Here is a 22,633-nt window from a genome sequence, read left to right as displayed (position 1 = left end):
TTCTTCTGTGATTTGTTGGTTATTCAGCAGCATGTTGTTCAGCCTCCATATGTTGGAATTTTTAATAGTTTTTCTCTTGTAATTGATACCTAACCTTACTGCATTGTGGTCAGAAAAGATGCTTGGAATGATTTCAGTTTTTTTGAATTTACCAAGGCTAGATTTATGGCCCAAGATGTGATCTATCCTGAAGAAGGTTCCATGTGCACTTGAGAAAAAGGTGAAATTCATTGTTTTGGGGTGAAATGTCCTATAGATATCAATTAGGTCTAACTGGTCTATTGTATCATTTAAAGTTCGTGTTTCCTTGTTAATTTTCTGTTTAGTTGATCTATCCATAGGTGTGAGTAGGGTTATTGTGTTATTGTTAATTTCCCCTTTCATACTTGTTAGCATTTGTCTTACATATTGCGGTGCTCCTATGTTGGGTGCATATATATTTATAATTGTTATATCTTCTTCTTGGCTTGATCCTTTGATCATTATGTAGTGTCCTTCTTTTCTCTTTTCATACCCTTTATTTTAAAGTCTATTTTATCTGATATGAGTATTGCTACTCCTCCTTTCTTTTGGTCTCTATTTGCATGGAGTATCTTTCTCCAGCCCTTCTCTTTCAGTCTGTATGTGACCCTTGTTTCAAGGTGGTTCTCTTGTAGACCGCATATATAGGGGTCTTGTTTTTGTATCCATTCAGCCAGTCTTTGTCTTTTGGTTGGGGCATTCAACCCATTTATGTTTAAGGTAATTATTGATAAGTATGATCCTATTGCCATTTACTTTATTGTTTTGGGTTCGAGTTTATACACCCTCTCTGTATTTTCTGTCTAGAGAAGATCCTTTAGTATTTGTTGGAGAGCTGGTTTGGTGGTGCTGAATTCTCTGAGCTTTTGCTTGTCTGTAAAGCTTTTGATTTCTCCTTCATATTTGAATGAGATCCTTGCTGGGTACAGTAATCTGGGCTGTAGGTTATTTTCTTTCATCACTTTAAGAATGTCCTGCCATTCCCTTCTGGTCTGTAGAGTTTCTATTGAAAGATCAGCTGTTATCCTTATTGGAATCCCCTGTGTGTTATTTGTTGTTTTTTCCCTTGCTGCTTTTAATATTTGTTCTTTGTGTTTGATCTTTGTTAATTTGATTAATATGTGTCTTGGGGTGTTTCTCCTTGGGTTTATCCTGTTTGGGACTCTCCAGGTTTCTTGGACGTGGGTGGCTATTTTCTTCCCCATTTTAGGTAAGTTTTCAACTATTATCGCCTCAAGTATTTTTCTCATTGTCTTTCTTTTTGTCTTCTTTTTCTGAGACTCCTATGATTCGAATGTTGGGGCACTTAACATTGTCCCAGAGGTCTCTGAAGTTGTCCTCATATCTTTTAATTCATTTTTCTTTTTTTCTCTCTACTTCATTTATTTCTACCATTCTATCTTCTACCTGATTTATCCTATCCTCTGCCTCCGTTATTCTACTGTTGGTTCCCTCCAGAGTGTTTTTGATCTCATTTATTGCATTATTCATTATATATTGACTCTTTTTTATTTCTTCTAGGTGCTTGTTAAACATTTCTTGCATCTTCTCAATCCTTTTCTCCAGGCTATTTTTCTGTATCTCCATTTTAATTTCAAGATTTTGGATCATTTTCACTATCGTTATTCGGAATTCTTTATCAGGTAGATTCCCTATCTCTTCCTCTTTTGTTTGGTTTGGTGGGCATTTATCCTGTTCCTTTACCTGCTGAGTATTTCTCTGCCTTTTCATGTTGTTTATATTGCTATGTTTGGGGTGGCCTTTCCATATTCTGGCAGTTTGTGGTTCCTCTTTATTGTGGAGGTTCCTCGCTGTGGGTGGAGTTGGATGGGTGGCTTGTCAAGGTTTCCTGGTTAAAGAAACTTGTGTGGGTGTTCTTGTAGGTCGAGCTGGATTTCTTCTCTCTGTTCTTGAGAATTCCCAGTGGTTGGGACTCTGTGCTTTCATTGTCAAAGGTGCTAAGAACACAGGTTCAATCCCTGGTTGGGGAAAAAGATCCTGCAAGCTGCCAAAAAGAAAAAAAAAAAACAAACCTGTTCCTGAAAACAAAATATTACTCATGCTTTGGGAAAAGTTGATTTAAAAGTTCTTAAGTGACAAAAAGATGTTGGCAAAACTTAAACAACAGAACTTGGTGGAAAAAAAAAACACCAAGTAGGAGTTTTGATCACGTAAAATGCTTTTAAACTAGTTGATCTGAAGTCCAGTTAGAGAGATTTCAGGACGAAGCTTTGTCCTAGACGCAAGTCAGAGATACCAGAGAAGACCCAATGCCTGCTCCCTGGAGCTCCCAGGCTAGTAAGGAGTCCAAGTACAGTACAGGAGGTACTGTACCTCCTGGGCAGACAGTACAATGGAGAAATACAGGAAAGAGTGAGAAGAAGGTCCAGATAAGGAGTATCGAACCTGCCAGAGCAATCTCCCATCTGTCGTCTTTGCCTCCATCCTCCACCACCTCTGCTTGGGTTATCACATCAGCGTCCTGACTGGCTTCTCTTCTGCTTTCTAAATCACCCTCCATGCAGCTGATATTTTGATCTTCTTTAAAATGTAGTGCTCTTCCTGTTGTTTACCTGTTTAACACCAAACAGTCCCCATTCCCATTCTGCACAGAATAAATGGCACTCAGAAAAAGAAGTGCAACTCTGCACAGGATCTGGTCCCTGGCTGCCTCTTCAGCCTGGCTTCCCAACACTTTCCTCCATGTGCCATGCTCTGAATTTTCTACCCTTCTCCTTGCCACCTGGTCCTTTCCTTCTTGACATACACTAGTGGCTCTCCCAGGGATATCCATCTCAAAAACATTCCCTGCACACCTCACCTAGTGGGAGCCGGGGAGGAGTGGGGGGATTGGAAATCTTATGAGAAGAGGCTAGGTTGACTGGGTTGACTATCCAAGCTGGGTTTTTCTGTTGATAAGAGACGGAGAGCATATTAGCTGCCCCCTGGCCTCCAGCTTCTGATTCCTGAATTTGTCTTTCTCTCCTCCTTGGCTGATAAATTCCTGGCATAGCTTTCTCAGTGACATCATACCAATAGAGTTTTATCCTATCTCTCTTAGCATCAAGTAGCATTTAAGGAAGCCTACTTAAATTAGTCAGTAAGAGTGTTTTTGTGATAAAAATGCTTAGATCTCTAGGAGCAAGATCAGTAAAGGAGTTCCTCTGGCCCTCATGCTCACAGGAACTGAAAAACTGACAGGGGCTCACTTCTGTATTCAGAAACCACGTACTCTCTCATCTTCTTTTTCAGTGTCTCTCTCTCTCTCTCCTCCTTTCCTATCAGCTTTCTTCTCCTGGACCTCTCCAAGTGGTTGGGAGTATGGCTTTGTGCAGCTATGCATCCCACTCAACCAGAGAGCAAAGGGAGTTTCCTGGCTCACTTCACATGGGAAATTCTAGGGAGAGGCTCTTACTAGCTGGGCTAGGTTCTCAAGATTACCCCTAGATGGGTCACTGACCAGGGAAATAACATATTCTGATTGTCAAGGCCTGGAGCTTGTGCTGTCGCATGTAACCAGGGTCAGAATGCTTTGACTAACAAGTCATATGAAAACCACAATGGTGGAGCAAAAGAAGAGTTGCTTGAAAAAGTAGAAGTGCTACTAGCTGGTTTCCTTTTGTCTTGCTTCCAACTTACCTGATAATTTACCAGCTCCCTTATTGAATTTTACAATAATACTTGCTTACTTACCATTGCTGTGGAACTAAGTACTCATCACAGCATGAGAGATCCACCATCAGTTAATGCCAGTGTTCTAGCCTTGTTTCTAGCCAAACACATTGTTCTTCAAGTACAGCCTTTCTTTCTTGCTCTCTCCTACCTCATGGGCTTTCAGAATTGTCATATCCTATAAAGGCTTTTCTCACCCCTGTTAAATGAATATGCCCATTTTGAAGTCTGCAAGTCCTTTTTCCTAATTCTTTTATGGCTCATATTTCTCTCTGCCTTGCACTAAAGTTATTTGTGTGTGGTGTGCTGTCCACGTGGGAGCAGGAGCCATGCCCTACTCTTCTTGCATCTGTCTGATGTTTTATAGAGGCCCCAGGAGGCATTAAAGAAGTATTCCTTTAAACAAATAGATTAAGGCAATTTTTAAGGAAAATGATAGAAATGCACCTAATTTTTCTAAGATTTTTGTGTTATTCAATCTTGATTAATATTCCTTTACCTATTAAAAAGAGCTTAACAAAAGTTCATAAAAACCACATGCCCAGTGAACACTTTAAATGCCTAAGAACATACTCTGCCTTAACACCTATCTATGCTTCATGACACTTTGTAATAGACATTCCATTTGATTTTACATTTAAATTGTTATCTGTTCATTAAATCAGATCTTTTAAAGTGATGTAAAAATATCGTTTTTCCCAGATGCATGTTCAGTGAGTCTTGGGAAGAGCCCATAAATTTGTATTTTTAACAATTACCCCAGATCAAGGGTTGGCAAACTATAGCCATTGGTAAATCTAGCCCAATCAGATCAGATCAGATCAGTCGCTCAGTTGTGTCTGACTCTTTGCGACCCCATGAATCGCAGCATGCCAGGCCTCCCTGTCCATCACCAAAGCCCAATACCTGACTTTATAAATAAAGTTTTATTGGAACACAGCCACACACCCATTTGTTTAGATGTTGTATTTGGTTGCTTTCTCCCTATAATGGCAAAGTTGACTAGTTGTTTCAAGAGACCATCAGATCAGATCAGATCAGTCACTCAGTCATGTCCGACTCTTTGCGACCTCATGAATCGCAGCACGCCAGGCCTCCCTGTCCATCACCAACTCCCAGAGTTCACTCAGACTCATGACCATCGAGTCAGTGATGCCATCCAGCCATCTCATCCTCTGTCGTCCCCTTCTCCTCTTGCCCCCAATCCCTCCCAGCATCAGAGTCTTTTCCAATGAGTCAACTCTTCGCATGAGGTGGCCAAAGTATTGGAGTTTCAGCTTTAGTATCATTCCTTCCAAAGAAATCCCAGGGATGACCTCCTTTAGATGGACTGGTTGGATCTCCTTGCAGTCCAAGGGACTCTCAAGAGTCTTCTCCAACACCACAGTTCAAAAGCATCAATTCTACGGCCCTCAGCCTTCTTCACAGTCCAACTCTCACATCCATACATGACCACAGGAAAAACCATAGCCTTGACTAGATGAGTCTTTGTTGGCAAAGTCATGTCTCTGCTTTTGAATATGCTATCTAGGTTGGTCATAACTTTGCTTCCAAGGAGTAAGCGTCTTTTAATTTCATGGCTGCAGTCACCATCTCCAGTGATTTTGGAGCCCCCCAAAATAAAGTCTGACACTGTTTCCCCATCTATTTCCCATGAAGTGGTGGGACCAGATGCCATGATCTTCGTTTTCTGAATGTTGAGCTTTAAGCCAACTTTTTCACTCTCCACTTTCACTTTCATTAAGAGGCTTTTTAGTTCCTCTTCACTTTCTGCCATAAGGGTGGTGTCATCTGCATATCTGAGGTGATTGATATTTCTCCCAGCAATCTTGATTCCAGTTTGTGTTTCTTCCAGCCCAGCGTTTCTCATGATGTACTCTGCATATAAGTTAAATAAGCACGGTGACAATATACAGCCTTGATGTACTCCTTTTCCTATTTGGAACCAGTCTGTTGTTCCATGCCTAGTTCTAACTGTTGTTTCCTGACCTTCATACAGATTTCTCAAGAGGCAGGTCAGGTGGTCTGGTATTCCCATCTCTTGAAGAATTTTCCACAGTTTATTGTGATCCACACAAAGGCTTTGGCATAGTCAATAAAGCAGAAATAGATGTTTTCTGGAACTCTCTTGCTTTTTTGATGATCCAGCGGATGTTGGCAATTTGATCTCTGGTTCTTCTGCCTTTTCTAAAACCAGCTTGAACATTTGGAAGTTCACGGTTCACGTATTGCTGAAGCCTGGCTTGGAGAATTTTGAGCATTACTTTACTAGCGTGTGAGATGAGTGCAATTGTGTGGTTGAGCATTCTTTGGCATTGCGTTTCTTTGGGATTGGAATGAAAACTGACCTTTTCCAGTCCTGTGGCCACTGCTGAGTTTTCCAAATTTCCTGGCATATTAAGTGCAGCACTTTCACAACATCATCTTTCAGGATTTGGAATAACTCAAATGGAATTCTATCACCTCCACTAGCTTTGTTCATAGTGATGCTTTCTAAGGCCCATTTGACTTCACATTCCAGGATGTCTGGCTCTAGGTGAGTGATCACACCATCGTGATTATCTGGGTCGTGAGGATCTTTTTTGTACAGTTCTTCCTTGTATTCTTGCCATCTCTTCTTAATATCTTCTGCTTCTGTTAGGTCCATACCATTTCTGTCCTTTATAGAGCCCATCTTTGCATGAAATGTTCCTTTAGCACCTCTGATTTTCTTGAAGAGCTCTCTAGTCTTTCCCATTCTATTGTTTTCCTCTATTTCTTTGCATTGATTGCTGAGGAAGGCTTTCTTATCTCTTCTTGCTATTCTTTGGAACTCTGCATTCAGATGTTTATATCTTTCCTTTTCTCCTTTGCTTTTCGCTTCTCTTCTTTTCACAGCTATTTGTAAGGCCTCCCCAGACAGCCATTTTGCTTTTTTGCAAGAGACCATACAGCCTATGAAACCTAAAATATTTACTGTCCAGTCTTTTACCCTTTGCTTACCCCTGCCCTAGATGACTCCACTGACACAGCTAATCCATGTAACTTTATAGGGTTATTATGAGGTTAGATGAGCTCATGTGAAGCCTTTGGAACTAAGTCTAGAAATACATACCTGCTCAGTAAATGTTAGGTGTTGTGTTTTCTTTTCATCTGCTAATGGCATAAACTGCATTAGTAAATTTCCTAATTATACTGTCTTTGCATTCCTATAATAAATCCAACTTGATCATAGTGTATTGTGTGATTTTATTTGCTAATATTTAATTTAGGAATTTTAAATTCTCTGTTTGAAACTGACATTAATCCGTGGATTTGTGTGTTTTGTCTTGTTTTGGTTTTGGTATTCTTGTCTGATGTGAGTGTTAAACTGTACTTTCAGAATGACCCAGAGGTCATTTTGCCATTTCAAGCTCTGAGACAAAGTATATAATGCAAGAGTTTTCTTTCTTTGGTCATTTGGTCACACTCACTCCTGAAACCAAATACTCTTCATGACCTTTATAAGGACAGATCTTTGGCCATGTTTCTAAGACAATGGGTGTATTCAGGTTTGCTGCTGCTTCTTAATAAGATTTTGATCATTAACACTTTCTTAGAAAAGCATTATTTCACTTATATTTTAAAATCTATTGATATTTAGTTGTACACAGTGTTTCCTTATAATTTTTCATCTTCTCTTATCTCTAGTGGTAGTAGTGTTAGTCGGTCAGTTGTGTCTGATTCTTTGCGATTCATGGACTGTAGCCCACCAGTCTCCTCTGTCAATGGAATTCTCCAGGCAAGAATACTGCAGTGGGTAGCCATTCCCATCTCCAGGGGATCTTCCTGATCCAGGGATCAAACCTGCATTTCCTGCATTGCAGGCAGATTCTTTACCATTTGAGCCACCAGGGAAGCCCTTCTCTTATCTGTAGTTATGTCCAATTCTCATTCTATGTGACATTTACTTATAACTTTAAGTGTTTGGTTAGCAATATTTATTCTTTTGATTGATCTCTTTTTTAAACTGCTTTGATTTTGCTGATCAAATCTTTTTATTGTTATCTATGCATGTAAGTTAGTTATATATTTGACTTCAATTAGCATTAAGCTTGATTTTTAAAGGCTTGAGAAAATGGGGGTTTACTTTTCTCATGTAACCAGAAGTCAAGAGGTAACTTTCTCTGGCATCCATGTGTCTGTTCATCATTGACCCCTGAGGTGGAGGCTCACTCTATTTTTCTGTTCTGCCATCATTGGCACATGGGTTTTGTTCTCGTGCTTATTGCTTTGAAACAGGATGACTGTCTCTCTAGATATCATTCTAGAAAAAAAAATAGCAAAAAAAGAAAGACAGCGGGAATAATCTTTCTTGTGTTGAAGCTTTCTCTTTTCAGGAGTGAAGACTTTTCCTCTCATGCAGCAAATTGCCCCTACTTCACTGCTCAGAATAAGTGCAAGTATAAGAAAGACTGAAATGGAGAATTTTGCTTTCTAGATTCTTCAATAGACAAAGTCAAGGACAGTGAGAAAAGAGGGACTGAGCATAGAGTGAGTTACCTACCAGATTGGCCACCTGGCCATTAACATCTGTGTTTACCTATGTTATATCCTGTCCTCTAATCCATTTATATCTGCCATAGTAAAACCATATATTGTAGTATTAGTGGATTTGATTTATGCATTTCCAAATCATGTTGCTAGGTACATAGTAATCCAAAATATCTCTGGCCTGCTTAATGTTTTTCATCTCAGATGAAAGCAGTCTATAGTGACTGTTGCCACACTGACAATCATTTGGTTGACATTTTCCTCATTTATTATTTTTCATCTGTCTTTTTGATCTTTCTGTATCATTAATATAAATAACACACAGCTAGTTTTACCTAATTTGGGTCTTGGTTTTTTAATAGGGGGATATAATGCATTCAGATGTATTTTAATTTTTTACATGTATGGACCTACTCCAGACATCTTCTTTAATGTTTCTTATCAGTTTTTTCTTGCCTTTTGTTTTATTAATACAGTTTTCTTTTATCCAAACTTCTCTAGCAGTTTGGAAATTATACAAAATTGTACTTTTATTTCACTGGTTACTAAACTTACATTTTTACTTTAACATTTGAAGATAATCAATATTTTTTAATTCTCTAAACAAAACAAGACTGTAAACATGTCTTTACAGTGTATTTTAAGTGTTTCTCATGTTTTATTTATTGTATATACAATAATATATAAGGTTACCATATATTGACATATCATGTATTTACTTATAATTATATAATTATCAGATTGTTGCTGTTGTTCAGTCACTAAGTCATATCCAACTCTTTGTGACTCCATGTACTGCAGCACTCCAGGCATCCATGATAATTTAGCTGTCTAGACATAACTGAACATGGAAGGTTAAGCTGTCAGTGGGCTGGGAATCAGAACTTCCTAGGCTAGGGAGAGTAGGTTCCTTCCCCAGGCCTACAGTTAGAAATCTCATGCAGATGTATCACGTGCTGAGAAAGGTGATGCGTTCAAATTGGCCTCCAGTCCTGAAGCTCAGCTTCTCTCTTGTCCCCTCTCACCCCAGATCCCATCCCCCACCCCCAGATCCAGATTCTTTCATCATCTAACAAATCAGGCTGGTGCAACATCAGTCTAGAATGTGAGATCCCAGGAAACGCAGGGAACCTGACAGTGACCTGGCTAAGCCAGGGCCTCCCCAGGCACCTGAAGCAGAGAGGGATACTCCCCAACTCCAGGAACCTAAGCCTGAGCCTGCCTATCAGCCACATCAACAGTCACCTCACCTGCGTGGTTAGCAACCCTGCAGAAGAGAAGAATGCAACTTTACACCTGGAGGACATCTGTCCCTGGAGGGGTGAGTGTGATCAGCTAGGAAGGTGATGAAAATGAGCCAGCAGAGACTAGGGGAGGGCAAGGCTGGTAAATCTCAAAGAAAATGGGGAGAACTGAGGAACATTTTAAGGCAGTGTATGTGAATGCAACCAAAACATCCCCACCTCAGTGAATGGCCACAGCCTCATTACAGTCTTGAAACCTACAAATCCAGAAACTGGACCAATTACAGAGACTAATGCTTCACCCAGAACATAAATGTGAGACTGGCATGTGTGCACTCCCTTTCCCGAAATCAATGAGCCTGGGAGGCTGAATTAGACATCAGATCCGAGCAGAGGAGGAGAAAGATCTGAGGAGTAAACACTAAGGAACTCAGGGCACCCTGCCCCCAACCATGGAATACTCCTGTCACGCAGACTCTGGCCCTTACCCTGGGTGGGTGGGACTCGCATAGCACATTCAGGCTGATAGATGCCCAATTTTTGCTGCATTCCAGACTTGTCCTTTCAAAGGATGGTTACCACCTCTGAGTACATAAACCACAGTTCAACCCTCCTCTGAGCAGTGTGAGAACCTGTGGTCACTACAACCCATTACTATACTTTCCCCATCAGCCTAGAGCAACACCTTGGTTACATAAAGGGACTAAGTGGGGTGGGTTATGGGGTGTGAACCCTTACAAAAGAGCCTCAGACTGTGGCATTGTAAAATGCCTAGGGAAAGAAGTCCCCTACTTTCCCTAGGAATATAAAGCAGGAACAACTGATGTTAAAAAGGAGGTATAATTACTAGTTCAGTTGCCTTATCCCACCAATGCCCTCCTGACCCCTACTTGCTCATGTGGGGCTCTTGTCTGAATGGTCTCTTTCATCTCGTTTCCTCACTCACTCAGATTTCAACCCTCACAACTGAGTGCCTACTGGGTGCTGATGATGGGGGGAAAGGCTCAGTGAAAAATAAGATAAATCCCTGTCCTCAAGGAACTTACAGTGTAGTGGGGGCTTCACCACACACTGGCTGTGAGACTTGAACAGGTTACTTAATTTTTATAGCTTTTCCATAATGTGGATAATAATTGTATGTACTTCACAAGGCTCTTGTGAGAATGAAAAGAAGTGATCTGCAAGAAGATATCAGCACAGTATCATATATCAGTAATATCAAATATCAGATATCAGTTATGTGTGTGACACAGAACATGTCAGTAATTATCAGAAGATAGTTCAAAGGAGGGGAAGAATAAATTTCTAAATATAAAAACAGAAAACAGAAAAATTCTGTAAAGCAAGCATCCTTCAATTAAAAAATAAATTAATTTTTAAAAACCAGATGTTAAACAATAAAGTTGGAGAAAATACAAAGTATATGATTTTGGTATGAAAGAAAGGAAGGAAGAGAGGAAGGGAGGGAAGGAGGGAGGAAAGAAGGAAAGAAGGAAAAGAAAGAGGGAGGGAGAAATGGAAAGAGGGAGGAAGGGAGGAAGAAAAAGTTGAGCAACTGCTGCCTGAGTTGGGAAAGGCATCACAGATATGGGAACACTTGAGATGGGCCTTGAAGGATGAATAGGAGTTTTCTTGTGGGGTTATAGAAAAGACATCCCAAACAGAGAAAAGAACAAGCCTAAGGTCTATCCCAGTGTCCTTTATCCCTTCCTTCTCTTAGAATGTATTTTTCTTGTGGGAGTCTGAGAAAAGAGGCAGGTGAAGGGGATGAACAATGTCACACACAACTAATGGAAGCCTCTGAGGGTCCTGTTCAGAGATTGGACAGAAAGTCTGGTGATGAAACATTATAGTAATAGTGGTTAGTGTGTAGAGAGACTGGAAAGGAAGAAACTTGTCAGAGCTACATCAAGGATGTACACTCAAGATACAGGCTCTGAGCCAGGGGCAGGGGGGCCCACCTGCTCCCCATTGCCTACCCAACAGGCCTGACTGAGCAGATCTGACACCAGCCTTTGACTCCAGGTTCTCTTCAGAGCAAATGGTTTTGGCTTGGCATCCTTCTCATGGTCCTGATGGTGAGCCTAGGAGCTGGAGTGTGGATCTGGATGAGAAAGAAGATGCAGACCAGGAGAGGCAGGTGCTGGGTAGACCCTGAGGGGAGGGCTGGGGTGAGGGGGATCTGGAGGAAGGGCATGGATCAAGACCCCAGGGAGGAGGGCAGGGCAGTGGGCAGGTAGAGGCTCATTGACCTCGTCCATGAATCATCTTGATAGAAGCCTAGGGTAGAGCAATGCTGGGGGCAGAAGCCACGTGCATGTCCAGAAAGGAAGAACAGAGGAGGGCAGGGACAAGACAGGAGTCTGGGACCTGATCCATGACCCAGAGAGCAATGACTGCTCTCACTCAAGGGCTTACAAGGGGTCACCTCCAATTCCATTCATTCTCATTGAGCGTCTGCTGTACATAGGTGGGTCCACTCTCCTGCCAGAGGCTTCAGGCTTGAAAGCTACTCCCCAGGCCCTTCCCACAGAGGAATCTACTAACCTTCAGACTGATGTGACCAACAGCCTAGACTCCCCCTATGAAGAGATCAGCTTCCACAGACACCTTAAGGTGGGTTCAAGGGAATCAAATCATACCAGGTCTGCTATGTTCTCAGAGGCAGTAAGTCTGGGGAAATCCAGAGTATTCTATTCCCTATCACATTCTGGGTCCAACCCTTGCTTTGGGCAATATGGTTGCTGTGCTTGGCTACCCACAGCATGCTGGGAGCTGAGGTGCCAAGTTAGGAAACCACTGATGGGGAGCATACTCCACTTGTATGTCCATAGCCTCATCACATCCTCTCCAATACCCAAGGAGGAGGGTTGGCAGAGCAGAAAAGTGTAAATGACCAGGTGTCTCATAGACCCCATCACCTATATAAGACCCAAGGGAGTAAAAGGAGGGCACACTAGCAGGTCCAGGGTTGAGAGCAGACCTAAGGAGCTGAGGAGGGCCAGGAAAAGCTCATTTCCTCTTCTTCCTCAAGTCTTTCTCTGTCCTACCTACCTGGGATCCTACCAATAATACCACATCTTTGGGTACATGTTTTGATGCCCTCCCATTGGTGAGGTGTTCCTAGGAGGGCATCTCATGTTGGCTACTGACCCTTGGTTGGAAATTGGTGCTACAGTCACAGATGGAATGATTTCACCAGCGGGGAAGAACTGAAGACAGCAATTACAGGAGGAAAAGAGGACATCTAAGGGACTTCCCAGAGCAATGATTCTCAAATAGAGCTTGCATCAGGAACACCTGGAGGGCTTGGTTAAAAATGAAGTTTTCTGGGCCCACTCCAGGAGTTTTTGATTCAGTAGGTCTAAGGCAGCCCTGAGAACTTGTATTTCTAACAAATTCCCAAGTGATACTGATCCCAAGTGATCCTGGCCCCCCATTGAGAACCACTGGACTAAAAGGGTGAGCAGAAGAGAAGCAGGGATGCCCAGGTTCTCTCCTCTCTCATCCTTTGACTTCCCCAAAGAGGGGACAATGCTAGATGATTGAGTCACAAAGCATCAGGATCTGGTCCAGTCCCAGCAGGTTATAGTAGGGGAAAGTGAGACATAAAGGGAATACTTGGACTTATCAGAGAACCATGCAAACGAGGCAGAATAGGGGTGTCTTCGTTCACAGCCTAGTCTTCCACACACTGTCCCCAACTGCCTCAATGCCTTCCACATTGTGACTTCCCGTGTCAGTCCCTCTGGGTTACATCCTTACCTAACCTGGGCCTCGGGGAACTTAGGAAATTATTCATTGTGACCCAAACCCTAATACCCCTGCAGAGAAGCACAGGAGGGGAACAATGAGTGACTTTGGGATAGAGAAACAGATGAGGCAACATCTGACCCAGACATGCAGCCCCATGCTGAAGCCCCTGACACCTCAGTTTCTGCCCTTGGGGAGCTCCCAGTCTGGTGGAGAAAATAAACTCCCTTCAAGGAGACAGGAAGCTAAGTGCAAAAACGATGAGGGTGGCATAAAGAAGAGTCTGGAGAAATGGATATGAGGCTCTGACACAGATTTCTTTTTCTTTTTTAATGAAGTATAGTTGACTTACAATGTTGGGTTAGTTTCTGGTGTACAGCAAAGTTATTCAGTTTTAGATAGATAGACATATACTTTTCCATATTCTCTTCCATTATGGTTTGTTACAGGGTATTGAACATAGTTCCCTATACTGTACAGTAGAACCTTCTTATTTATCCCATTCTATATATAGTATTTTGTGTCTACTAATCCCAAACTCCTAATTTATCTCTCCTCACCCCCTCTTCCCCCTTAGTAACCATACATTCATTTTCTATGTTTGTGAGTCTGTTTTTGTTTCATAAAATGAGTTTGTGACACAGACTTCTTGATCAACTCTAGAAAATCACTTCCCTCCTTCTGCCTCAGTTTATTCTTTTATAAAATGAGGATTATAGTAATAATAGCTTACATTTACTTGACACTTTTAAGCTTTCCACAGCAACTTTGAGAGCAAAGTGATTTACAAATTAAAGTTCATCAAATATCTGTTGAGCACCTACTGTGTTCCCTGAATTGTTTTTAATCTGAGCTATGAAAGTCTACAAAGCAAGAAAAGTCCTTGGTCTCATAGAATATTCTAGGGTGAGGGGATGGAGAGTGACAAGTCAATAAGCAAGCCATCAAGTTCTGGGTGATAATAAGTGTTAGGAGAAAATAAAGCAGAAAAGAGAGATGGGGTAGGTAGTGTGTGATTTTTAACTAAGGCTGTCAGGGGAAAACTCACCAAGAAGAGAGACCATGAAAGAAATGAGGGGGTGAGCAAAATGGAGGTCTTGGAGTGGGGAGAGAGGTAGTATCTTGGGTAGAAGATAGAGCAAATGCAAAGATCCTACAATGTTCAAGAGAGAGTCTGTGCTGAAGCTGTATTTGGGGGAGTTATCAGGCTTGAGAGCCAGAACTACCTGTTGAAGACAAGAAGCTCATAAAGAGATGTAGCTTGACTTATCCTTCACTTGATGCTTAGAAATTGATCAAGACCACTCCTAAACTCTGCTTGAATTGTAGAAAGACTTGGAAAAGGGCAACTGCCACACAGATAACCCTGAGTGTACTTTGGCCATCCATACTGTCTACGAGAAGATCCGGACAAGTCCAGAACCCCAGGGTGATGCTTAGACCATGATAAAACCAGAGCATGAGGGGGACCTTGGCAAGGTCTGCCCCATCCCTTTACCCCTTTACCCTTGGGCCCCCAAAGATCCCTCCTTAAGGTGGATCTAGGACTAGAGCCTAGGTCTTCCTGACCAATCTCACTGAGCTGCTCCCCCAAATTCCCACAAAAATTTTCTCACATCATAGATGGTAGGTGGTGGCTCTGCCAGTTAAATAACCAAATATGAGAAGCAAAGCCTTCAGCCTTCAGCCACACTTTGGACCTGTGAACCTATTAATCCTATTAGGGTATACTCATGGTCAGGCAAGACCTGCACAGGGATAGTGGGGGGAAAGAGATGATTTATCTGAATAGGGAGGAACTTGGGGCCCCTGAAAAGGATGGGCCGTGTGGGGAGGACCTTCAGGGTTTCACAGTCAGCTCACCACTATGAATAGTGAAAAGAATGCCCCTTGACTATTATAAAAAAGAGGCCTGTAGATACAAGATTCAAGGTCAGCTGTGTTGTAGAGGGGAGTGGTGGAAAGAAAAGTAAACTGTTTTTGTTTTGGTTTTTTTGAGCTCTGTTATATACTAGAATTAATTATAGACACAGGAAATGTACTATCTAGGTTCTCAAAGTTCAATTCACATATTCTTATATTTTCATTAAATTATACATGCTTGCACAAAAGTCAGAAGGCATATCTTATTGAAATAATAATTCTTCATCATTTTGTTGTTATTAAAAATAGGATCTTGTTCCCCCTGTGTATTCTAATTTTATTAAGATAACACATATGAACCATATATTAAGCCATGTTACTCAATGTCTCTACTGTTTGTAACAGTTTTTCATTTGATCCCTTTGAATTTAGGAATAAATAAAAATGTTAACAAGTGATTATAACTTTTGCTTCCTTCTTTCCAATGTTTATGCTTCATTCCCTTTTCTTATCTAATTGAATTGGCTAATATTTCCAAAATCATGTTAAATAATCATGATGATAAAGCATATCATTATATTGTTCCTAACTCTAATATAAATGCTTCTAGTGTTTCTCCATTAAGCATGATGTTGTGTTTTGGGTAAGGCATATCTGCTGTATCATGTTAAGGAAGTATGTATTTAGTTTTATTTTATCTCACATATTAGAATTTTACCAAGAATAAAGTATTAAATTGTATTGTTTCCCACTTATCACCTGTGAAGATAGCATATGGTTTTCTTTTTTAATACTTAATAATAAATTAATATATGTCTTAGGATTGAACTATTTCAATATTAGATAAATCTCAGTTAATGTATATTATTTTTTAATGTGATGGTGTTTGACAATATCTTTAGGATTTTTGCATCCTTATTTATAAAAGAACTTCTCTTGTACTTTCTTTAGTGCTTTACTTGGTCAGTTTGGTATTTGTGTCATGCTTATTAGAGACCCCTTTATCCTCATTTTGTGTAATAACTTAAAATTTGCTTTATAGTTAAAAAAAGATTTTTTTTAAGAAAATGGTTCTCATTACTCAGTGTTAATTTAATTTTTATTATGTTACATGAAGATGTATAAATATGAAACTCTATATCAATGTCTTGTGCTTATATTTTTCATATTATAAACCAAAACAATGTATATAAAATAAATTAGAACCAAGCAGCAAAACAGTGGGGCAAAGATTATTCAAACATATTCAGACTGAAACATGCAACTTTAATGTAACATGATGGGTGTTTTGGTTTTGCTGAAATTAAACCATTGGTTTGGTATTAAGAGGGAAAAAAAAACTGCAGGCTCACAGCAGGTTCTATATTTAATATATTTTTAACTTTAATACAAAAAATGCTAATTCACATACATTTATTATACCAACACTTGATTAAAGTCTTTGTTTACCAGAACCTCATCTTAACCAAAACTCTGCCTGGTAACAAATGATAGACCTGCAAAATTGGTTTATTTACCTGAAAAAAAAAATATTAGCATGGCATTATTGAAGTCTTCATTCAACATATATGTATTTACTTGCCACTGGAATTACAGGATAAGAATGTTCTTTATTGGGTATTTGCACCCATAATGGGTATTTACAACATTACTGCTAATGAACTTTTATGAATTTGTACCACAAAGATGAACCCCATAACTCTTCTCACAAGTCAGACATGTCCCTGACAGCTACCTAGCAGGAACTTTTGAATTTGATGTGCCTGTTGGAGAGGTGCTGAGGGGAAGAAGGGAGCCAATTTGTCAAATGCCAATTTAGTGAATGATCAAGTCATCAACAAGTCATCAAAGTGATCAAATATATTCATTTACCAGAAACTTATTTTTTTAGCTAGGTGTAAAACTTAAAGCAATTTATATTGGATAAAAAATGGTTTAACAGTTTTTGAAGATTTCTGTTATTTTAGCTGGCAGGTTTTCATTATTTCTTCCTAGGAGCACTTAAAGCAATGTTCCATGTCTCTCTACCCAGCTCCGTGCTGGAGACACAGAGAGAAGTCAGTTCACAAGACAGCCTGAGAGGAGAGACTGGAGGGCAGAGAGATGAGACTGACAGGCAGAGGGACTGGCAGGCTGAGGCCAGGGAGGCTGAAGCCAGATCCCTGGGGTCTTTTATCCCCAAAATTCTCATGGGCTCTGGTAATCCATCTGATTCAAATAACAAATTTTTATTAACAATTAATAGAAACAAATATTTTATAAATGTATCAAATTCATCAACTTGTTCATCCTGTGATTTGCCCACTTAGAAAATGGATTTTTCTATAAACTATCTTTCAGCAAACTGGTTTTAGCTGAATTAACCTTTGGGCAAATGTACGTGAGCCTTACAGCTTAATGGATAAGAAATTAAGCTTTGGGGCCCAGGTACCTGCATCATATCCTCACACCACTTACCAGCTGCATGCATATGCTTGAGCAAGGCTTTGACCTCCCAGTGCCCTCATGTCCTGAGCTGTGAGAGGGGTGTTGTCAGGCCTTCCTTCATAGAGCTGTTGGCAGTCACTGAGTTACCAGACACACAGCACTCGGAGTGGTGCCAGCATCAATAGTAAGGATATTACGGTCACTCTGCCCCACCTCAGGACCGGTCCTCCCACCTGTCTCCTCCATGTGAACCATCCACCAGGTGGTCTGTGCCATTATCTGGTCCCCCCATGAAGATGCCTTAACACAAAAGAAAATGCAGCCGTGAAAATGCCTTTGTTATAAGGTGGGCACCTGCAAGATCCAAATATATACATACTAATTATCAGATTATTAAACTCTCAGATTATTGTTGAAATGAAAGCAAGAAATATAAACATTCTAACAGGGCACTTGCCGCAGCCCGAGACTATAAAACACACTAGTTTGAGAAACACCATTCCAGGAGCAAGAGACCCAGATGGTAAAGGCAGCAGACACAGGGCAGTGGGGTGAGGGGACGGAAAGCCTATGACCCACAAGGAGGCCACATCACAGCTGGCCCAGGCTGACAGGGAGGAGGGGAAAGGGAGCAGAACCACACAGGCACTCCTAGTGAAACAGGAAGACCCACCCAGAGGAGACTGTTTCTCTGTGGTTTTCATAGAACTGGAGCAAGTGGAGCAGGCAGGGTTCTCCAACTTCCATTGCCCAGAGCCCATGCTCTCCTCCCACCCTCACCAGGCAGCTGTGAGACCACACAAAGAACACAAGCCGTTACATGTAGGTCTCTAACTCATGCGCTCAGACTTCAGGGTCCTGACAGAAGGCAGGGTCAAAGGAATGCAAATGCACAGGTTTGCCGAATCAAACAGCAGAACAAACAGAAAGACTCCAATCAAAGATGAAAAAGCAGAAAACAAAACAAAACAAAAACTAACAAGAGACCTACACAAATATTTGGTCCTCCAAAATAAAGGAAAGAAACAACAGGTTGCAAAACAGATTGATGAAACCACAGGTAAAAGATGAACTCATAGAATATGAAGGGAGTTGGGGTGAGGCAGCTAAGAAAATAATTGAGGAGAAAATTCTTTTGAAGAATTCAAAAACACAAAGAATAGCATCAACATGACAGAAAATCCCATCAGTGATGTGAAACACAGAATGAGAAAATAATGTAGAAAACAAGAGGGGAGCAATTAGAGCAAAATGGACTGACCATGGGAATCAAACATGTAGATAACTCATTCCCCAAGGAAGACACAGAAGGAATGGAGAAATAAAATACTTTCACTTTCTCCCCCAGAGCCTTCCCTTTTCTTACTAACAGAGCCCTGACTGATCCTACTGCAAGATGAGATATCTGGTATGTGGAGTGTAGGTGGGGAAATCCCCATGTTCTCGTGGCAGGTGAAAGTGAAAGTCACTCAGTCATGTCTGACTCTTTGCAACCCCATGGACTATACAGTTCAAGGCTACTGGAGTGGGTAGCTTTTCCCTTCTCCAGGGGATCTTTCTGACCCAGGGATCGAACCCAGGTCTCCTACATTGCAGGCGAATTCTTTACTGCCTGAGCTACCAGGGAAGCCTCATGGTGGGTAGGTGACCCTATTCTGGCCAATGATAGGTAAGAAAAGTTTTCTGGGAGCTTCTGAAAATGACTTCCATCCTGACTAGAAGAAGGCGGGAGAGGAGAAATTCCTACTCCAAGTTGCCCACTGGTGTTTGCCTCTGACTATGGCTGTGTGACAGTGAGGAGCTTGAAACTGTTGGAGCCATTTCAGAGCAGAAGGAAGGTCGGGAGATGCAGAGGCTGAGCCATAGCTCTTCTCTGGGCTTAGGAGTTACCAAGGGAGCAGCAACAGTGATGCCACAGATGTAGGGAAAGAGCTGTGTGAAGATGGGTGAAAGGAAAGAGTTTTGGAGTTTGTATTTGCCAAATTACAGAGTGTAAAGTTGTGGTTGAATATGGGCGTTGGACATGTAGACTGAAATTAGGTTTTGGACTTCTTATTTGGACTCTGTGGGAGAGGGAGAGGGTGGGAAGATTTGGGAGAATGGCATTGAAATATGTATAATATCATATATGAAACGAGTCACCAGTCCAGGTTCGATGCATGATACTGGATGCTTGGGGCTGGTGCACTGGGATAACCCAGAGGGATAGTATGGGGAGGGAGGAGGGAGGAGGGTTCAGGATGAGGAACACATGTATACCTGTGGCGGATTCATTTTGATATATGGCAAAACCAATACAATATTGTAAAGTTAAAAAATAAACTAAAATTAAAAAAAAAAAAAGATGTTCATGAACCAGATAAATGCATGTGTGTTCTCTTCTTCCCTGGAACTATAAAACTATAGTAAAAGTATTGTGCTTAAGTGTATCAGTCACATCAAAGAGAAACAGAGAGGCAACCATTCAGCAGACCAGAGATGCCTGGAATTTCAGAGACAAGGAGAATGGTTGCCTAGTAAGGCAGAATCAGACCTGGGGCCAATTACATCAGAATCTCTGGGGTTGTGCCCAGGGGGTGGGCACACGTTTTTTAATGACTCAGATAAACCCAGTGTGCAGCCAAATTTGAGAACTACTGACCTAGAACATGCAGGCAGGGACACAGCAAAGGATGGGTCATCTGTCCAGAGAAACCACAAGGACTCAAGCTCAGAGGGCCAGGTAGGAAGGAGAGTGGGGTGAGAATGGGGCTGAAACAGGGAACCAACCTACTGGGAGGTCTGGGCATGAAACAGTCAACACTTGAACCCTCCCCCAGCCCAGGCGTGACCATCCAATGACCATGACGCCAGGCATTTCTTTCTCAGACATTAACAAAGGAAAGCTCTTCTAAAACAAAAACAAAACTTCAAAATCCTGAATGCAGTCTGGAGAGAACTCAGCAGTTTGTGTGGGTATTGGGCCTCAGGAAATCCTTCTCATTCTGACATCCCTGCCCCCCAACCCTAAGGTGGCACCTGACTGCACAGAGCTGCCAGGCTGTATTTCAAAGATAAGTTGAAAACCTCTCTGGTGGGTGAGGGGCCCCCAAAGGTGGGCGATGGGAGGTCCTCTGCTTAAGTAATTGAGACGGGACCCTGTGCCTGTGACCATGAGGTGGGAGCCCAGCCCTGGGCTGAATTCTAAAGGATTAAGGATGGGAGTGGATGTGAGAGTTGGACTGTGAAGAAAGCTGAGTGTTGAAGAATTGATGCTTTTGAACTGTGGTGTTGGAGAAGACTCTTGAGAGTCCCTTGGACTGCAAGGAGATCAGCCCTGGGTGTTCTTTGGAAGGAATGATGCTAAAACTGAAACTCCAGTACTTTGGCCACCTGATGTGAAGAGTTGACTCATTGGAAAAGACTCTGATACTGGGAGGGATTGGGGGCAGGAGGAGAAGGGGACGACAGAGGATGAGATGGCTGGATGGCATCACTGACTCGATGGATGTGAGTCTGAGGGAACTCTGGGAGTTGGTGATGGACAGGGAGGCCTGGCGTGCTGAGATTCATGGGGTTGCAAAGAGTCAACACGACTGAGTGACTGAACTGAACTGAACTGAAGGATGGGATAAATCTGACTCCTGGATACACGGGGCACCACTTCACCTCTTCCTGCTGAATCTACACGACAGACATTCCCCCCAGTGTCCAGCCCATCAGGGGCACCCAGGAGCTAAACCACCATCAATGCCTCCCGCCTATCTAGTTACTTTCCAGTGCAAAAGCACTTTTACCTTTGAGAGGCAGATAAGTACTGTTGTGATTACCTTCCCATTTTTCAGATGAGAAAACAGAGGCTCCAGAGAGCTTAACTGGTGAACCCCAAGGTGTTGAAAGTCAGTCCATGGCAGAGTCTGGCCTAAGACCAGGTCCTGCTCTTTCAGACCACTGGTCTTTCCAAATCCAAGTTCCTCTTGGTGCAGTGAATCTCCCACTCGAGATGGTTTCAAACCTTGAGAAGCCACATGAGAGGGAGGGAGGCCAGGACTGTCCCAGGGCGGCCTCTCACCATCCTCACACACCGCAGATAGAGTAACTAAGGCCCATGGCTGCATCTCAACCATCTCTGAGATCAAGATAATCTCAACCACAACCACGTCCCCAGCATTTAGTGAGTCACAAATAGGCCTTAATCTCCCACCACAACCCAGGCCTGCAGAGCCTGCTGGCCTGAGAAGCCTCAGCTGGTTGGTCTCCCAGCAGGGCCCAGGAACCCTCGCTGTCTGTGAGCTGCAGGCTGGTGGACCTGCCCTACTCCCTGGGGCAGTGAACTGTCCTCCTAGAGAGTCTCATGGTCCAGTTTTCACAGGGTCTTTCCTGCTTAATCTGAACATCCATCCCATCAGACATACAACTACATTGCCGTTTAAACCTGAAGAATTCCCCCGGTAGATGGACTGCTCCCACCCCAGTCTTGTGCCCAGCTCCTGGGAGGGCTCCAGCCCAACCTCAGTTTGTAGGTGACTCTCACTTGAACCACATCAGTTGGGCCTCTTTCTTCTGGGCTTCATATATCACAAGGTTTCCCTTCTTGTTCCTGGCTGGACAAGTTCTTAGCATCTGTCTTCCACCCAGCAGGATTTGGACCAAGCACAAGGTTCTACCCACACCAAGGGCTCAGGACGACTGCCCCACAGGGAAGAGGCAGATCCCTACTCACAACCCTGAAAATGTGCTCACCCAGAGGGGAGGGAGAGCCCCAGCAGGAGCAGGTAACTGGGAAAAAACCTTCCCATTTTAGGGGTCAATCCACAAGGGCCCCCTCACGTGGCCCCCTGAGACCCTGCCCCGTCCTACCCCAGCAGGTGTCCTGTTGACTCACCCTGGTCCCATCCCTCCTGAGAGAATGCTGGGATATCACACATGTTAAACAAGGCAGACAGCTTTCAGCAAAGCTGCACCCATGACCGATTTCAAGTCAGCAAATATTTACTGAGCACACTTGTAAGGAGCACGTCGCCAGGCCCCTCCTTTCCTGTCCAGTCACCATCTGCTGCAGTCACTGAGTCTTGAGATGGGCATTACGCATGCTCCATCCCCCCACAGTTCATCCCACAGCCACCCAGTCCCCTGCGGGCGCCCCACCTCTTTAGGACCCA

At 42.4% G+C, this 22,633-nt stretch overlaps 1 protein-coding gene across 8 annotated transcripts in view; it reads left to right on the top strand.

The window, feature by feature from the left end:
• Positions 1 to 22,633, top strand: part of LOC109579134 (CD48 antigen-like) — a 90,406-nt gene that overhangs the window by 42,457 nt on the left and 25,316 nt on the right. The window contains exons 3-7 of one of the 8 annotated variants that reach the window (XR_011565282.1): positions 8,153 to 8,205; positions 9,236 to 9,526; positions 11,475 to 11,585; positions 11,920 to 12,065; positions 14,532 to 16,203. Coding sequence is in view for 5 of the 8 variants with exons in the window: in XM_070784182.1 (XP_070640283.1) it covers positions 9,236 to 9,526; positions 11,475 to 11,585; positions 11,920 to 12,341 (824 nt within the window). In the remaining 3 variants the exon portion in view is untranslated. Of the gene's footprint in view, positions 1 to 8,152; positions 8,206 to 9,235; positions 9,527 to 11,474; positions 11,590 to 11,919; positions 16,204 to 22,633 lie in introns of those variants that run through there. The other 7 variants (XR_002183781.2, XM_019988653.2, XR_011565281.1 and 4 more) reach the window with 7 other exon arrangements.

This window comes from Bos indicus, chromosome 3 (assembly GCF_029378745.1).
Source record: "Bos indicus isolate NIAB-ARS_2022 breed Sahiwal x Tharparkar chromosome 3, NIAB-ARS_B.indTharparkar_mat_pri_1.0, whole genome shotgun sequence".
NCBI classification, from domain to species: domain Eukaryota; kingdom Metazoa; phylum Chordata; class Mammalia; order Artiodactyla; family Bovidae; genus Bos; species Bos indicus.
This window is presented reverse-complemented; position numbering and strand designations above follow the sequence as displayed.